Here is an 18,690-nt window from a genome sequence, read left to right as displayed (position 1 = left end):
GTTGCAGAGGCCATATTTAAATCATTCGAGGGAACAAACAGTTTTTAAGCACCCAAGCCACATTTTTGCTATATATTTCCATAGCTCCTGCCAATAATAAATGCTTATTTATATTAATATTTCAATATTCAGTATTTACATTGTTCCAATATGTTTAGAGCCGACTAATTACACCAATATATTTGGAGAAACTGCCATTTATTTTGTTGTCATTTAAATGTAGTTCATTTGTTCACTTCATTTTGTAAATTGATGCCACCAGCTAGATCTTATCCTTAGTCAATGGAACTGATATAGTCGAGAAGGTAATGGTCATCTGATGGGAGAAAAGAGATTAATATGGAAAAATATGAAAAAGAAAACTGTATAGAATTAAAATCAATAAAAGTGCTGAAAACCAAATACAGATGTAGTCTATAAATTTCAGAATGATGTAGACAGAACATAGCCTTTGAAACAAAGTATCTGACCATATTATAAACAAAAGCAAATATTAATTTACACACAAGACAGTAAATTTTGTAGTGCAGAACTCTCAAGAGGGGACGTATTTCTTCTTTCAGTAATATTTTTTGAGCACATAATTCCTCCAGGAACTGTTTTAGACACTGCATCTAGATACACTGTTTATAAATACAAGATATCTAGATACAGCAGTAGGCAACAGACATAAATCTCAAAATCTCTGCTCTTTTGTGGAAATTATGTTCTAAGGGAGACAGACAATTTAAAAATAACATAGGAAAACATAGATCGAGTTACCATATGATCCACCAATCCCACTCCTGGGCATATATCTGGAAAAGATGAAAACTCTAATTTGAAAAGATATACGCACCCCCAATGCTCACAGAGGCACTGTTTACAACAGCCAAGACATGAAAGCAACCTCATGTCCATTGACAGATGAATGGGTAAAGAAGGTGTGATATATATATATATCCAATGAAATATTACTCAGCTGTAAAAAAGAATGAAATCATGCCATTTGCAGCACCGTGGATGGAGAGATTATCATACTAAGTGAAGTAAGTCATACAGGGAAAGACAAGTAACATACAATATCACTTATATGTGGAATCTAAAAAAAATGATGCAAATGAACTTATTTACAAAACAGAAACAGGCTCACAGATGTAGAAAACAAACTTATGGTTACCAAAGGGGAAAGGTGGGAGGGAGGGATAAATGAGAAGTTTAGGATTAACATATACAAACTACTATATATAAAATAGATAAATCACAAGGTCCTACCATATAGCATGGGGAACTATATCCAATATCTTGTAATAACCTATAATGGAAAAGAATCTGAAGAAGAGTCTGTACACCTGAAATTAACACAACATTGTAACTCAACTATACTTCAATAAAAGAAAAAAACATAGGTAGAATAAATTATTTGGAACAAGAAGGGTTTGAAAAATCAGGAATGGTAGATTCAACGGGTGCCACTACTCATTTCTCATGCCATTAGGGAAGACACCATTAGTCAAACGGCATTTTTTTTTTTCAGCTAAACCCAATGTGTCGTCACAATTTTTCTTAATGCACTGCTTTAGGCACAGACATTGGAAGGTATGGAAGTCCCTAAAAGTGTCTGTGAAATAAATAAGTATGTATGCAGTGTGTGTGCATTTATTGGGGGATGAGAGAGAATTCATAGCTTTCATCAAATTTTCAACGAGATCCATGACCACAAATGGATTAAGGGTTGCTAATGTAAAATAGAGCCTCTTCTTGGTGATATAATGATGAACTTTCAGTAAATTGGAGGACAATTGCCATATTCTTCTAAAATATCCTCCAGCATCACAGGTAGGGTTGTGATCTACCTGAAATTACCATTTCTCATTTTCTTCTGCTGCAGTTCATTTTTTACATGTATTTATATCCGATGAGAAAACTGAGATTAAGAGATTCCTTCAGGATTAACATGGCAGACACACCTCTTTCTAGCCCGTGCTGACAAAGATGTGTTATATATCAAGGCTTCTATCTCTACATTTGAGCTTCTGCAAAAGTAAGAAAATGCCTGTCATGGTAGAAAGATGCTCTTACGCTAAGGACCTTAGCCCCATAATGCCAAATGAAATCAATGGAACTGTGAAATCTGCACAGGAATTTCCAGAAAAACAAACAAACCTTTTAAGTATTTTCTAGTTTTCCTTTGCTGGTATAAGTATACTGAAAGGTAAATTCTAGGCAAATTTTCTGTGGTAACTTCACCATGAGCCTGAAAAAGTGATGAATGACTGCAGACTGTTGAAACTTCCCCTTTCTGCAGAAACATATTTCTTTTTTTTTTATTTATTTAAAAAGCATATATTAAGCATTTTGTTAACCAGCATTTTTAAAGCACCTTCTAGGGACATCATATGATACTAAATAAGGCCTTCCATAGACTTAAACGATGCATTTGAAATAAAATAGATATAAAGTTCTATATCCAAATAAGTAGAAAAAAGACAAGGCAGTTCTACAAATTGAGAATAAAGAGAGTTGAGATTATCTTGGCAGTTACTCCCAAGGCCGTTGCAGACAACAGATTTAGCAGACAATCAATAGTATGATGTGTGGGGGGTGGGGGAATGGACAGTTCAACTTTGGACTCTCTCAATAATATTATCCTGATCACATGAGCATATTGTACTATTAGAATGTGAGCTAGCCATGCTAGATGACACATGAAGTGTTATGTTAATGCAGACACAGTATTTCAAGAAAAATGTTGGTGAACTATGTACATTCTAGATGAGACCAACAAGCTCGGTGGGGATGTGGAGGAGGGCTGACCAAAGGGAAAATTCTAGAAACTACTCTATTGGAATAATTACTGAAGAAACTGAGGATGTTTAAGCCAGGAGAAGTTCACAGTGTTGGTGAAAATGCTATTGACATTGCAGAAGTCACCAAAATCAGCTCTAAATACATCCATCTTGACAAAAAATTGAGCTCAAGACTAGCATTGTTCTCTCATCATTCGACAGAGTAAAAACTTGAATATTTTGCTTCTCCCCTCCTTAAATTAGACCATGCGCTGCTAGGTCATAGCATAGGGCCTGGGGTTTACTGGCTTCTCGCCCTCAGAGGTGCTGTCAGGATCCAGGTCTGAGGGCTAAGCTTGTTCTCAGGGAGTCTCCTCTCTTGACCAGGTGCTTTCATATTCAACAGAGAAGGAGAGTGGCCATTCAGAGGGCTATTCTCCCTGCAGGGAAGAAATTTCTTTCTGCCAATGACAAGTTCTGAGAGAGCCACAGAGTGGGAGAAGCTGTCTTTTTGGACCAGAGCTTTTATCTCTGCAGAGCAGTTCCTCAGAGCTACACGAGAGCCTGACTCCCAGCCTACAGTCCTCAGTAAGATCCCTGAATAAAACTTAACTCACAAATTTTAAGCTGTGTGGATTTTCTTCAGTCGACAGACATCTCAAGGAAACTCTTCAGCGTCAGTCCTCAGAGAAATGTAGGACGCAACCGTTGCCCCCACTCACCTGCACAGACATATTTCTTGGAGGCTACAAGTAGGGAAAATAAACTCGCAGGGAAGACTTTCTGCCCTGAGAGCTATTCATTCTGCAATGTGTTCTTGATGCCCAAACAGCACCGGGGAGCGGGGAGCTGCATTCAGGCTGACATTCTGGCTCTGGCTCTTTCTGTCCCTGTATCTTTAGGATGATGGTTTCACTTCTCTGAGCCATAGTTTTCTCTTCTGTAAAGGAAGGATGATATCAAACTTTGGCGTTGCCAGAAGGGTTGGAAATAATGTGTGAGAAATGATCTAGCAGCGTCCCTACCTCAGACTAAGTACTCAATAAATGGTCCAGCCTGTGAAAAGCATCACCACCACCATCATTCCCCCATCACATTCTGATCCTTCTTACTGCAGAGAAAATGTTAGAATAACCAGAAAAGAGTCGTTTTCATCTCAGTGCTTATAATCAGCCTGCATGTATATCCAATATTACCTCCTCCTTCTTTGAACCTTTCCAAAATAAGTGTGTTATTTTTTTCTGAACTTCGAGAGTGCAGTGGTTTTTTAAAATTAATTAATTAATCAATCAATTAATTTGTTCTTGGCTGCACTGGGTCTTCGTTGCTGCGTGCGGGCTTTCCATAGATGTGGAGAGCAGGGCCTACTCTTCATTGTGGAGAGCGGGGCCCACTCTTCGCTGTGGTGCACTTGTTGCAGAGCACAGGCTCTAGGGGCCCGGACTTCAGTAGTTGCAGCGCAGAGCGTGGGCTCAGTAGTTGTGGCACATGGGCTTAGTAGCTCCACTGCATGTGGGATCTTTCTGGAGCAGGGCTCGAACCCATGTCCCCTGTATTGGCAGGCAGATTCTTAACCACTGTGCCATCAGGAAAGCCCAAGTGTGCAGTGTTTATACAAATAAAATTTAGTACCTTAGGAAACACTGCTGTGTATTATTTAGTGATTATTTTATGAATGCTACTCTCATTTCTCTACCCAAACATAAGTTGCAGGGGGAAAGGGCTGTATTTTACATACCTTGTAGTTTTTGGAATGCCCAGTGCAAGACTTGACCAAATCATTGCCCAGAATTGAAGTTCTTTAGTAGACATGTATCTATCTAAATTGGATAGAATTGCCTACATTCTACCCCTAATTTCACCTCTTTTCTGTGGTGAGAATCTTGCCTTGGGGAAAGATAAGTATGGGTATGGTCACGTGTCGGCAGGAGTCACTGAGATCAACCTTTCTTTTTTCTCCCTTTCTTTAATATATATGACATTTTAACTACATTATGCAGGGTTTCATAGCCTTGGCATAAAGACTCATTTCTTAATTCAACAAACCCTTAATCATTCCCAGCCCACAGCATGTCAGGACCTGTGCATAGGTACAGAGATAAACAAGACACAGTCCTAGACCTGTGCAACTAGTTCTAGTTGCCAACGATGTAATGGGGGAAAACAGAAATAAACAAATGGAAAACTTTTTGTGAGCTTAGGAAAAGTAATATACATGGGGATGTTATGAGAGCGCTAAGTAAGGATATCAAAGAAGGCGTCTTGGAGGAAGTGACTACAATGCCCAGTCTCAAAGGATAGTAGGTTTTGGGCAGTCAATATGGGGAGGGTTGGAAGGGGAGGAGAAGGAATTTGAGGAAAGTGGAAGCCTCAGCAAAGGTGTGGCATCGTAAAATAATGCGGTATGTGCAGCGGATTACAATGAAGCAGCTCAAGGTGGCTGGACCTCCAAGTGTACGTTACATAAGGAGCAGAAGCGTGCCTGGAGGCGGGCAGATGCAGGTCCAGATCACAGTGGACCACTTACACTATGTAAACAAGGAGCTTGGCCTTGTTTTCATGCCTTGTTTTTTGCCTGTCTGTGATTCAGAGCCATTGAAAGTGAAGGAGGGACAGTACTGATTTTGTGTTTTCATGTCGTTTACTCTGGTAGCTGTGTCGATGGATCTGATGGGAACAAAACCAGCTTGGAGACTGTTTAGGCCTGAACTAGAGCTCTCATGATAGAGACAGAGGCGATCATATTCAAGAAATATTTAGGTGAAATTGGCATGGCTTGATGATTAACAGGATATGAAAGATGAGGGTGAGGAAGAGTAAGGAATTGCAGATGACCTATGGGTTTTTTGCTAGAATGAGTGGGTTCTTGGTAGGAACACCAACTGAGTTGGAGAACACGAAGGAAGGAACAGAACTATTGGGGGAACTGACTTGAGTTTGGACGTGTTGAGTATTGAGTTTGAAAGACACTGGGTCATTTCCAGGAAGTGATTTCAGACAGTAAGTGCGATGTATAAAACTGGATTTCAACCCTAAATTAGTGATTTACACCTCATCAGGCTATGGGTAGTCGTTTCAACCAGGTTACCCAAGTGTGGTCTGTGGATCAGCAGATCAGCATCAGCTAGGAATCTGATAGAGATGCAAATTCGTAGTCCTGACCTGAGACCTACTGTGTCAGAATCTCTAGGATTGGTGCCAGGAAGCTGTTTTAAAAAAACTCTGCTGGTAAATTGTAAAACTTGAGAAATACTGGTTTAAACAATGTAAATGGATGAAATCTCCCATTGCTGAACTCACTTAGTTTTAGGAGGGTTTTAAAATAAAGAGTCCTTAGGATTTTCTAATCATGTCATCTATGAATAGAAACAGGTTTTTTTCTTTGTTTCTAATCTTTGTGGTTTCTATTTTTTTATGCCTGACTGTATTGGCTAGAACTTTCAGTACCATGTTGACAAGAGTGATGAGAGCAGACATCCTTGACTTGTTCCTGATCTTAGAGAGAAAACATTCAACCTTTCACAATTAAACACGCTGTTAACTGTAGGTTTTTTGTACATGCTCTTTATTAGTTTTCCTCTATTTTCTAGCTTTTTGAGAGTTTTTATATTGAATGGATACCAGATTTTGTGAAATGCTTTTTCTGCAACAATTAATATGATCATACAATTTTTCTTCTTTAGTCTGTTGATATAGTGCATTCTGTTGATTGAGTTTTGGATATTGAACAAACCTTGCCTATATGGAATAAATTCCACTTGATCTTGATGTATTAGTATTTTTATACATTGCTGTATTGGATATGCTAATATTTTAAGGATTTTTGCATCTAAATTCCTGTGTGATATTGGTCTGTATTTTTCCTTTTTACTGTTTTTTGTTTGATTTCAGTGTCAAAAAGTCTCATGAGGATATGGGTAAGGGGTCACTTGTATGGTGACCGATGTTAACTGGACAGGTGGTGATCACTTCGTAGTATATATAGATGTTAAACTATAATTCTTACACCTGAATTTTACACAATAATAATTTTAAAAATTCATGAGGGTAAAACTGGCCTCATAAAATAAGTGGGGAAGTATACCCTTCTTTCTATTTTCTGAAAGAGAATATTATATTTTTAATGAAGTTATTTTTTCAAGATTAATAATGTTGTTCTGGAGAATCCCTGAGCATGGTAGGGTATTAAGGGAAGGAGGGGCCAGCCTTGCACATTCCTCCTTCATGTTTAGAGTGTTCCTCTCCAGGGTGTACTGCGCGTTAGTAGAGTGGGAAGCTCAGTCTAGGAGATTCAAAGTGTGGAGGAGATGTAATTTTGATGTGTGTATTCCAACTCACTGGTATTTTAAGAAACACTAAAGAAAGATTAGAGATTAGCATTTGTGTAAGCAGCTTATAGGACAGCTAAAATTTTAATTACTTTCTAATTACTTAGTACTTGTCTTTTAATTCTCTTCCTGTGTATAACACTTTCCCATGCATCAGAAAAGATGAAGAACCAAGGAATAAAGAGCTATGGAACAAAGATTTTTTTCTTCAAAAAAGTATTTTATGATATTTAGATTTAAAATTAGCTTACAGGAAGACTCACTCTCTGTGGTGTACAATTCTATAGATTTTGACAAATGCATACAGTTGTATATCCACCACTAAGATCTAGATACCAGATCGTTCCATTACCCTTCAAAAATTCCTTTCATTTACCTTTATAGTCAAGTCCTCCTCTCAACCCCTGGCAATCACTGATCCGTCCTCCAATCCCGTAGTTTTGCCTTTTCGAGAATGTCATAAATAAATCAGACAGTATACAGTCTTCTCACTTTGGATTCTTTCACTTAGCAAAATGTGTTTAATATTCAATCTGTTAAATAATGTCATTACATTTAGGTCCCTCCATCCATCTGTAAGTCTTCTCTCTCTTTTTCTCCCCCCCACCCCCAGCAAGGTTCCTGCTGGCTTTGTTTCTTTTGTCTATGAAATCCAGGCACACCCAAGGTTCTTCTAGGAAATTACTTGTTTGATCACCTTGTTTAAAGCTGTGTGGCCCTATTACCTGATTGATAAGATCAGAGATAGATAACTGACCAAAAATTCATCACACTAGGCAAGGCAATGACCAATAAAGTGACCTGGCAGAAGCGCTCTGTCCAACAGAGGCGGAGAGTGTTGATTGACTGGCCAGTCTATTCCAATCCTCTAAGACTCAGTGGCAGCAGGAGTAGTAGAAACAGAGCAGAAAGAGCAGCCACGTGGAACGGGGAAATGTGAAGACACTTCTTGAAGATACAAGGTGACCAGGTCTTTAGAACTTCAGTGTTTTGAACAAAGTTTTACTGTCCACAGAGCCTTGTTGAGGGTGATTGAGTTCCCTGCCTTCTGTATTCCTCCTCGTATCCCATATTTTACTCTTTTCATTTTTGTTTCTTCCTAGATGTGCAAAATTTCCTTCTTTTTTTAAATTTCCTTTCTGTTTCAAGACCTTCCTTTCTTATTATTTTAGGGTATTCTGGTGACAGATTCTTATTATCTTCCTTTGTCTGAGGGTGTCTTTATTTCCACTTCATTCTTGAAGGATCAATTCAGTTGATAACAGAATTCAGAGTGACAGTTCTTTTCTCCAAGGACGTGAAAAATATGCCACATCCTTCTGGCCCCCACTGTTTCTGATGAGAAGTCCTCTGTCCTTCACCAAAGAAATGGAGAATGTGGGAGGGTTTGACAGATAAGCATCAAAACATCCATGTGCGGGCTTCCCTGGTGGCACAGTGATTAAGAATCTGCCTGCTAATGCAGGGGACATGGGTTCAAGCCCTGGGCTGGGAAGATCACACATGACGTGGAGCAGCTAAGCCCTTGTGCCACAACTACTGAAGCCCGTGGGCCTACAGCCCATGCGCCTACAGCCCATGCTCTGCAACAAGAGAAGCCACTGAAATGAGAAGCCTGTGCACCACAACGAAGAGTAGTCCCTACTCACTGCAACTAGAGAAAGCCCACGCACACCAAGGAAGACTCAACCCAACCAAAAGGAAGAAAAAAAAAAATCCATGGGTCTGGTGTGTAGGAGTAGAGAAAGCTATGAAAAGTGATGGAGGAAAAGGGGAGGAATGGAAAGATCCATCCAGAGACAAAACACCCTGCTGGCTCTGCAAGATGTTTGCTGCCTTCAAAACTCCTCTAATTTTGGTAAGTACCAAGGGAAAGCTTACTGAAAACCCCCTTAAGCTGGTTAGCTGCCCATATAATCTGCTTGTGGCTGCAGGTTAAGAATCTTTCCCTACCTAGAAAGGATAAATTGACCTTCTTTCTCTATAATCTGACAGAGTACAGTTGTCTTACAAGTAACAATTTAGAGAAGCACACTACAATTCACTAGCAATGCATGAGAGCAATCCGCAACACAGGCTGGCCCAGGCCTGCTTCGCCGTAGTACCGTAGAATGAATATGCAAGATACTTGCAGGGTTGGGCCTTGCTCCTGGCTCCCCTACTCACTTTATATGCAGTCTTGAATACATCATTTAATTTCTTTATGACAAATTTGTCAAAAGAGCTTAATGATGCTGGCATATGAATTAATGTCTATTTAAAGCATAAAGTATAAAATTGTATAAAGTGATGTACAAATTCATACTAGTAGCTCAAAGCTAGTTGGAAGATGGGAGTCAAGTGTCCCACTGAATGGGAGTGTAGCCTCAACCCTACCACCTGAAGCCTTTGGGTGTGGAAGATCCGGCAATCAGTTCTCAAATCAATATCATCAGTGAAAGGTTCCCAGCTATCGCATGGGCTCTTTCTCTGTCATGTATCACTGAATTTTAGGTTATTCCTGATTTGCGGTTTCATCTGTCTGAGAAAATGCATATTAGTTAGGGAGAGATGCTGGTATTTCTCCATGTCACTGCTCACCTGATCAGTGTCCCCAGTGAAGCAGGGGACACTGTAAGAATTATGTGATGATGTATGTGTGTATATAAGTGTGTGTGTGTGAGAGAGAGAGAGAGAGAGGAGAGAGAGAGAGAGACAGTATGCATGGGCATGTGTGTGTCAGGGAAAGGAAAGGATGGGGGGTATGGACTAAAGGTTGCAATGGAGAAGGACAAAAGATATTGAATTACAATCTGCAAGTCCCCCCTTGGAAATCAACACTTTATATGTGTTTGTGAATTCAATACCTATTATGGACAGGAGAGAGCCCAAGTCAGTTTGTAAGAGCATCCAATTATCAGAAAAGCCTGTCCCAGTCTCACCCCACATTCTTCCAACTTCTTTGCACCTGGGTTGATGCTCTTAAGCCTATGACAATGCGATTAGGTAGCGTGAGGGTATTACAGAGAGATAAATCAGGATGCAAAGATCCTTTATTCATCTACTGTGAAGAAGGCAGCTGGACAGCTTATAGGAGAAACATTCAGCTCTGTGAGTATTTCTCAACTTCTGGAGAGTTTAAGCAGGATATAATCAAAGAAATTTTGTGTGAGTGTGTGGGTGTGGAGTGGGGGTTGGGTTCGATCTGGCTCTAAAACAAAGAAGTGGAAGAAAAGAACACCCTAACCTGTGGGCCTGGACCAGGCCTGGGGATGGAAATGGGAGAAAACATGGAGGGAATACACCCAAACTGCCTTATAATGCCATGTGACAAGCTATTGAGTGAAATTTGATTATTATGCGGTGACTGCAAACCTTGATTACTAAATTCGTTTAGAAGGAACCCAAAACCACCCCTCCCTTTTGGCGGCTCCATAGTAAACAGTTTTCTGGGAAAGGAGGGAAATGGCGCACTAAATGACCACAGAGCAAACAGTTCTTTACTCCCAGGATGTGCTTGAAAACTTGGTCCAGGCACCAAGAGGCTAATGTGGGAGTGCGCGGGGGAGGGGGAGGAGCCCACAGCCAGCAGGGGAAGGACCGCAGTGCCGGGCGGGTGTGCTAAACCGCCTCTCCCCAAGGTTAAAGCATTTGTTTGTTCCTAGCTGAAGCAAGGTACTTCTCCGGGTTTTTGTTTTTGTTCTTTCACGGCTTTGGTTTGGGTCTTCCATGGCTCTCCGAATTATTTGATTCTCTCTGCCTCAGCAGGACCCTGGGTGACAGTTATGGGTCCGACCACATCAGTGGAGGAAACTCTTCCTCCACCCGTCTTCTCCCCATCCTTGTCCACCAACAACGGAATCGTCCATCTGTCCGTATCTTTACTGAGAAAGAGGGAAATGAAGTCTAAAATGATAATAGTAGCATCAGAGAGCCTGATTCAAGCATCTTCAGAAACTGCCCTTCCTTAGCTGGAATCATGGAGACCTTGGGTCTAAGGCAACACTGCGAAACTATACCTTGAAATCTTACGTTGCTGCATCCACTTCTTTCTGCAGAAGAACAGTTTGTAATCTTCAAAAGGGGAAGGGTTAACATTATTTTAAAAACAGGAAAACATTCTGCTTCACAAAGGAATGAGTTACTTGACACTTTTGGAGGCAAAAAATGTGAAACCGCCCCTTGTAGCTAAAATCAAGGCTGATACTAGATGCAGGATTGTTCACCTCCAGGGATGCCCTTGGAGTTCCTAGGAAAACATGGTCAGGATAAGTTCAGCTGTAGGGGATACCTGTGGCTGACAGGACTGACTTCCAGGCCAGACAACATCAAATTTATTCTGCTTCTCCCAAAGGTGTTACAGGGAGAACTGGAGGGTAAATCTATGACAGAAACACCCCAGGGATTGGTTGACTGTGCTAGGTATTCAAAAATGAAATATTGTACATGAAATACACAATAAATGTAAAAACAATTATTATTCATGGTGCAAATCCTGAGGGCTGTGAGGATTCAGGGATTAGCCAGGCAACTATTTTACGTACTGCATCGCGCTTAGAATTAGACAGGAACTCGGTATAAGCCTAGAGGTGCAACTTCAGAATTATATAAACATACAAAAGAAACTCGCCAGAGAAAAGGGAAAGTGTAATCAGGGGTGCATAGAAGTCAAGTATGAATTTTAAGTCCTTTGGGGTTGCTGTTAGGGGTGTCAAAGGAATCCAGAGAAGGCTTCTTAAGTCAGAATTTTGAGATCAAAAATAGATTAATAGCTGGGGTGTTTGAAGGATGCAGAGGCTTACCCAGAAAGTGCAGGTAGCAACTACCTCCCTGGTGCTTGACAAGGACCCTTCAGCAGATGGCCCCAGGAGAAGGGGTGTGGGAGTCCTGGTGAACCTATGTCGAAACCATAAATTTCCTTGCAGGGCTTCCTTGACTGTCAGAAGGTCTACTATATAGTTACTCCTTTTTGAGTATTTTTCAGCACTCTACATTATTCCCTCTTATTTTCCCCATTACTCTAAAAAAAAGAAGATATTATTTGATTCATTTTATAGATGGAATGAGACCTAGAGAGTTTACGCAACTTATCCAAGATCACATAAAGAGCTTCATGGAGCAGGAATTTGAGATTATTTCTATTTGATTCTAAAGTATCTACTCTTTACACTGTTTCACCCCCTAAGGGGTGATTTGACTGATTAAGGTTACCTTAGGCCCTCACATTATAGACTTTGGATCTAACATAGTAGGATCCTAGTTAGAGTTGCCAGATAACCCAGAAGATGCCCAGATAAATTTGAATTTCAGATAAACAACAAGACAAGTTTCTAAGTATAAGTATGCACCATGAAATATTTGGGATCTACTTATACTAAAATAAATCATTTGTTGTTTATCTGAAATTCAAACTTAACGGCTGTCTTGTACTTTTATTTGCTAAATCTGGCAATCTTACACCTAGTAGGCTCTCTAGATGAGAGAAAGGAAAGTTTGTAGTTTCTTATTGCTTTGAAAGAATTGGGAAGTCCAAAAAGCTTGATCTGAGAGAAATTCTCTAGTTTTCCTCTGTGGCTTTGGCAGAGCTGGGATGTGTTGGTTACTGGTGGCACCGTCCGAGAGTAATGCTGCTCTTGGCTGTTCACCAGCCATTGCCATGGTCCCAACCACACTTGGGAGAGGTACAAACTCTCCCTGTTTACCAGGGTGGGAGAGGGCCTGCAGCACAAGAATCGGATTCAGTGAGTAGAAGAGCTGGGAGCACATTTTCTAAAGCCACTGAGGGCTTTACGAGGCGAAGATCAGCAGATGCCTTCCCTATGGTTTGATGGAGAAGGTCACAGGGTTAGGATCTCAGGACCCAAGGTTCACGGTATTAGTTCAGTCTCTTTAGTTATTTATTCACTCATTTGACGAATGTGTATATGGCACACCTGCTATGTGCCAGGTACTGTTGTAGGTTCTGAGGCTACAGAAATGAACAAAGACTGGAAAAAACAGCCTCATGGAGAATATTCCAGTGGGGGATTAAGACAAGATCCATTGCATGTGCAGATGGTCCAGGGCCCCGACTTGCTTCACCATCCTTGTTTCCAGCTCCCAGAGCAGTCAAGGTGTTTCTATTGAACAAGTTGAGGACTGGCAAGAGAAAATGAAAATAGTAGTTGGGGAAAAGAAGATAAGGAAAAATATCTCGGAGGCAAGGATTTATTAATAATTTAACATGATTTTGAGAGTAATAAGAAGAAGTTTATAAAAGTTATACAACATAAGATTTGAGGGATGTGCAGTGTGGCAGAGAGAGAGAGAAAAGATGGTTAGCACGAGCCAAACATTGTCAGGGAGAATTGAAGTTAAGAATATTAACATAAGTCTATAACAAATGAAATATGGAACTCCATGAAAACAAAGCTCCCAGGCGGTAGATTATGGAAAGTTTGACTCAAGGTGGGAGATTAAGGCTGTTTGGAGTTCTTTGGAGTTTTTTCAGAATCTTCCCTCCCCGATTGTGTGCTATCAACTTTTGTGATAGGAAAGGAGAAAGAAACAAAATCCTTTAGTTTAGGGTAAGTCATGTTAATTTGTTATCACATGTTACAATTTGTTATGTTCTGTTGTATGTACTTAAAGAATGACAATGTATATTTCTGTAGCTAAAATGAAAGTCTGGGAAAACCATATTGGATAGGTCCTTGATTTGGATAGGAGAAAATGTTGAAGGTTTCTGAGAAATATGTGGCTAAAGAACTTCATATCTGGATGTGGAGTTAAAGCACAAACCCACCACTTAATAACCCTGCATTGTCTTGTGTGTGTGTGTGTGTGTGTGTGTGTGTGTGTGTGTGTATTGGTATGTGTTGACTACTTCATGGTGTCTGTATACTTGGTTCAGAGCTCCGCCTCCCCAGACGACTACACTGTCATCCCCAGAGCTGGGACAGAAGTCTCTGGATTGCATGAGAATTAAATAAAACAAAGGCCATAAAGAACAAAGGCCACAAAAAAAGGGTCAATAAACATTTAGAGTCAGGTTATTGTATAGCTGGATGGAGAAATATGTAAAGCTTAAAGAACGTTTCAGTGCTGCAAAGACTATAGACATCCTTTATTTCACGTATCTCCCTTTATAGATGGTGGAACTGGTGATCAAACAGAAACACATCATTATAATAAATTCACATAGAAAGTTAGTGGCAGATTTATTGGAACAACAAATCTACTTAGATTTTTGAACTCTGTTGTCAGTTTATATTCTACTATACTGAGTGCTTCCGCTGCTTTATACCATATTCTCTTAAAAATCCCTTTAAATGATGATAACTTCTTCCTTTTGGTGTCAACACAAAATACTGAGCTTCTTTATCAAGGTGCTTTTCTCCCCTCCAGTTTACCTTAAAGGTCTAGTAAGTAATGGTCCTCATACTTTGAAGGGTCTTCTTTTTTTCTCTTACTGTCTAAGGAGCCTGAAAGAAAACCATCAGCCCCCTAAGGACCAGCAGAATGAGTGACAATACCACGTTGGCTCCTCCAGCTTCAAACCAGGGTCCCACCACCCCACGCAAAGGACCCCCCAAGTTCAAGCAGAGGCAGACTCGTCAGTTCAAGAGCAAGCCTCCTAAGAAAGGTGTGAAAGGGTAAGAACAAGATTAAAAAGACTTTCTATTACTTTTTTTCCCTCCGTAAGGCTGCTTTGGTTTTGAGAAATTAATGGTCACAATATTAAATAGACTTGTAAAAGTTTCCACCCCACCCTCTGTTTTCCTCTCTAACAGAATCTTTGCTGAATCATGTTTTCAGTCCTGGAATCCTTTCTCTGTCACCTCCCATATCTACCGCCAAATTTAACATGGAAAATGGAACCTTTCACAGTGACCTTCTACTTGACCTTTCAGACGTTTCTTGACCACTTTCCTTCGCTGATGTAACCTGTGCTTTAATCTGGAACACAGAACCACTGGCCACTTCTAGAACACACAGTTTATTTTTATGGCTTCAAATCTTCTCTCTTTGGTTCTTTGTTTTTCTCTTTCTCTCTTGACAAAATCTTATTTATTTTTCCATACACACTCATGTTAATTTCTTTTGGAAGCCATTACTGACTCCCTTAGACAAACATTATCATTACTTCCATGTTTGCATTTTGTACATTCAGCTATAGTAACTTGTATTATTTTACATTATATTGATTTCTTTTCATCTGTTCCCAGAGACTGAGATCTCTCAGAAAATATGTGTTTGTTTTTTCCTTAACTCCCAGTGCCTAACACAATGCTAGGGACATAGTAGATGCTTAATATGTACTTTTGGATACACTAAACAAATGGATAAATTAATCATTTTAATGCCTTTCATATTGCTTTATCGTTCCAATTTCTGTTTTAAAAAGTGGCGCTTGACTAAACTGTCCAACTGATCTTTTTTTTTCCTGGCTCTCAATTGTCTTAGGTTAAATTTTTACAGACGGAAATTATTACTCCTCTGGGACACGTTGTCTAAAACCTGCCTGAGTGGCATTTCCTTTGGCCCAGTTCAATGCAAACATAAGGGCTTTCTCAAATACAAAAACTTAAACTTCTTTCCCATTGAATCAGGACACTCTTCACATGACTATTCCAGGATTCTTTGGCTCCAATATCAGCTAATTTCTCTTGTACTTTTTCCTGTAGGTTTGGAGATGACATTCCGGGTATGGAGGGACTAGGAACAGGTGAGCGACCCAAAGATTTAAGTGAATTTTACCCTTGGACTTTCACCTTTTTTTCTACTTCAGGCTTCAAGGGGCAGTTGAAAGTCACCAGAAATACCTAAGGCGACAGATTCTTTAAAGACCTAGAAAAGTGGGGTTTCAATTTAACTTCCTAAATAAGTATGTGTGTGCCCAGAGGTAAAACCTCTAAGAGAAATCAGACTAGCCCCCAAATTTAATGAATCCCCTGTTTTGCTAAGCACTCTTGAGGACACACAATGATGAGTTGTAGACTTCCACACTAGAATGATGCTCAGAGTCAATCTAGACCAACTTCTTTATTTTTCAGAAGAGAAATCTGAGACATAGAGGAATTAAGTGACAGACTGAGGCCACAGAGTGAGGTATTGGAAACAAGGGTGGGGCCTGGAGAGCCTTTCCACTCTACTGGGCTCACCACTCCCTCACCAACTTCCTTTTTTCACACATCCTCTGGCACCCAGAACAGGGCCCTACACACTGAAAGTATTCGGTACAATTTTGTTTTTCATTTATTTTTATTTTTTTTCTTGTTAGTTGTCTATTTTATTCATATTAGTGTATATATGTCAATCCCAATTCACACACCCCCCCCACCACCGCTTTCCCCCCTTGGTGTCCATGTGTTTGTTCTCTGCATCTGTGTCTCTATTTCTGCCTTGCAAACTGGTTCATCTTTGATACAATATTTTTTAATTGGTTAGAATTTTTATTTGTTGGATAATACATGCAAATTACTACATATCCTTTTAAAAAACTAATAAACCATTTTTATTTCCTTATTTTTTAATTTTTAAAAACTTTTTTCTTTAAGAACTTTCACTGAGATACATTGACATACAATAAACTGCTTATATTTAAAGTGCACAATTTGATATTTTTTTCTTAGTAATGTATATATGGCAATCCCAATCTCCCAATTCATTCCCCCCCAACGCCCGCCCCTCCCCTCCCAGATTTCCCCACTTGGTGTCCATATGAATAAACTTTATGTTTTAAAGCAGTTTTAAGTATATGGAAAAATTAAGCAGAAAGTACAGAGTTCCTATAGACCCCCATTTGCCACCTTCCTCTCTCTATAGATCGTTTCCCCTACTATTAACATCTTGCGTTGGTGTGGCACGTTTGTTATACCTCATGAACCAATATCAATACATTGTTATTAACTGAAATAGTTTGTTCAGGCTTTGTGTTGTCCAGTTCTATGGGTTTTGACAAATACATGATGTCATGTATCCATTACAGGTTCATACAGAATATTTCACTAGCCCCCAAAGTCTCCTGTGCTCTACCTGTTCATCCCATTCTCCCCATAAACTCCTGACAACCATTCATCTTTTTGCTGTCTCTATAGTTGTGCCTTTTCCTGGTAGTCCTGCAGTTAGAATCACACAGTATGAGCTCTTTCACTTAGTAGTATTTATCTAAGCTTCCACCATGTCTTTACATCGTTTGATAGAACGTTTCTTTTTATCACTGAATATTTTATTGGATGGTTGTATCACAATTTATTTATGCTATTGATAGGCATCTTTATTGCTCTCGAGTTTTGACAATTATGAATAAAGCTGCTGTAAATTTCCTCGTACAGGTTTTTGTGTGGCCACAAGTTTTCAACTCATCCAATACTCTTTTGATAAATGGTGGCACTCATACCAATCAGTGTCATTTCCAGGCAATTCTCAGTATATTTTTATTGTCTAATGCCACTCCTCAGATCTCAGATAGAATTTCTAGCCAATTTTATAAAGCTCATATACTATTCTTCTAAATCAAATGCGTCTCTATTTTGTATATAAGACCAGCAAATTCACTTTGGACTCTGGAATATATCCTTAACTTTGCCATCATATTTGGAATAGTGGCAAGAGGTTTATGTTGAGGGAAATTCTGAAGTCTTTGACCTGGTTCTAGTTCAATCTCTACAACTGTGAGCTTTTTTGGCTGGGTGTTTAATCCCTCTGGGTATCAGCCAGCTTCTCTGTAACTTGAGAACAATAATATCTTATTGCTGATGCAAGAGACTGGTTGGGATGATGCCTTGAGGTCACTTCCCAATATGCGCTGGGATATAGGCATTTCAGAGTGTTAAGAAGCTTAAGAACAGTCAGAAAAGCCCAAGGAACACATCTGGATTGGTAGGGAGTAAGGAGACTGGGTTTCCAGACCATAGGAATTGAAAGCACCTCTATTTCTCACATTAACTCTTGGCCTAACTAGACCTCCACCTTGTTCCCTCTTCAGTGGTTTGGTGAGACTCTGTGTAATCAGAGAGCTACACTCCCACAAGATAGCCCCAGTCAAAAGCCTTGGATCATCTCCCCCAAAAGGATGCAGAATAAAACCAACACAGATACCTGGGGAGCCTGTTTGGGGGGAATCAGAGCCCTGCAGAGGATTAAACAATTGGTCTTATCCTTCCCGGGCTGAAGGGCCATTCTAGACAACTTCCCAGTCATCTGACAGCAGATGGGAGAGAGGGGTGAGGTGTCTCTGCCTGAAGGATGCCCTATTGAGCAGAAGAGGCTCTGCTAGGGGTGAGATTGGCTTATAAGTTCTTTTCTCTCTTGCAGATATCACGGTGATTTGTCCTTGGGAGGCTTTCAGCCACTTGGAGTTGCACGAGCTCGCTCAGTTTGGGATCATCTGAGACACCAGAGGTTCTGCCACTCTCAACAGCATCTGCTGTAACTTTGATTACTTCTGCCCTATTGATCTGCCAGAGGCTTGACATGCAGCTGTCGGAAGTGGTTTCTTTGGCTTACACAGTCATTTCCCTTAAGTTACTACTAAGCATTCTCTTAGTGTCAGTCTCTCTCATGCAGTATAATTTACCTCAGAATAGTGAGTGAAATCAACTTTTGATAGGGCATTTCAAATATTACCACTT

At 40.0% G+C, this 18,690-nt stretch overlaps 1 protein-coding gene across 1 annotated transcript; it reads left to right on the top strand.

The window, feature by feature from the left end:
• Positions 1–8,686: 8,686 nt before the first annotated feature.
• On the top strand, positions 8,687–18,521 carry PDE6H (phosphodiesterase 6H). The gene is made up of 4 exons (XM_057703533.1): positions 8,687–8,954; positions 14,535–14,709; positions 15,742–15,782; positions 18,374–18,521. Exons 2-4 carry the CDS (start codon positions 14,576–14,578, stop codon positions 18,448–18,450), a joined length of 252 nt encoding a protein of 83 aa, XP_057559516.1. The 5' UTR covers positions 8,687–8,954; positions 14,535–14,575; the 3' UTR covers positions 18,451–18,521.
• Positions 18,522–18,690: the final 169 nt, after the last annotated feature.

Source organism: Hippopotamus amphibius, chromosome 12, assembly GCF_030028045.1.
Source record: "Hippopotamus amphibius kiboko isolate mHipAmp2 chromosome 12, mHipAmp2.hap2, whole genome shotgun sequence".
NCBI classification, from domain to species: domain Eukaryota; kingdom Metazoa; phylum Chordata; class Mammalia; order Artiodactyla; family Hippopotamidae; genus Hippopotamus; species Hippopotamus amphibius.
This window is presented reverse-complemented; position numbering and strand designations above follow the sequence as displayed.

Excerpts from the sequence above, each read along its gene's own strand:
- PDE6H (XM_057703533.1), top strand. The coding sequence starts at position 14,576 with ATGAGTGACAATACCACGTTGGCTCCTCCAGCTTCAAACCAGGGTCCC. Across the intron at positions 14,710-15,741 it reads CCTAAGAAAGGTGTGAAAGG|GTTTGGAGATGACATTCCGG; the intron begins GTAAGAACAAGA and ends TTTTTCCTGTAG. Across the intron at positions 15,783-18,373 it reads TATGGAGGGACTAGGAACAG|ATATCACGGTGATTTGTCCT; the intron begins GTGAGCGACCCA and ends TCTCTCTTGCAG.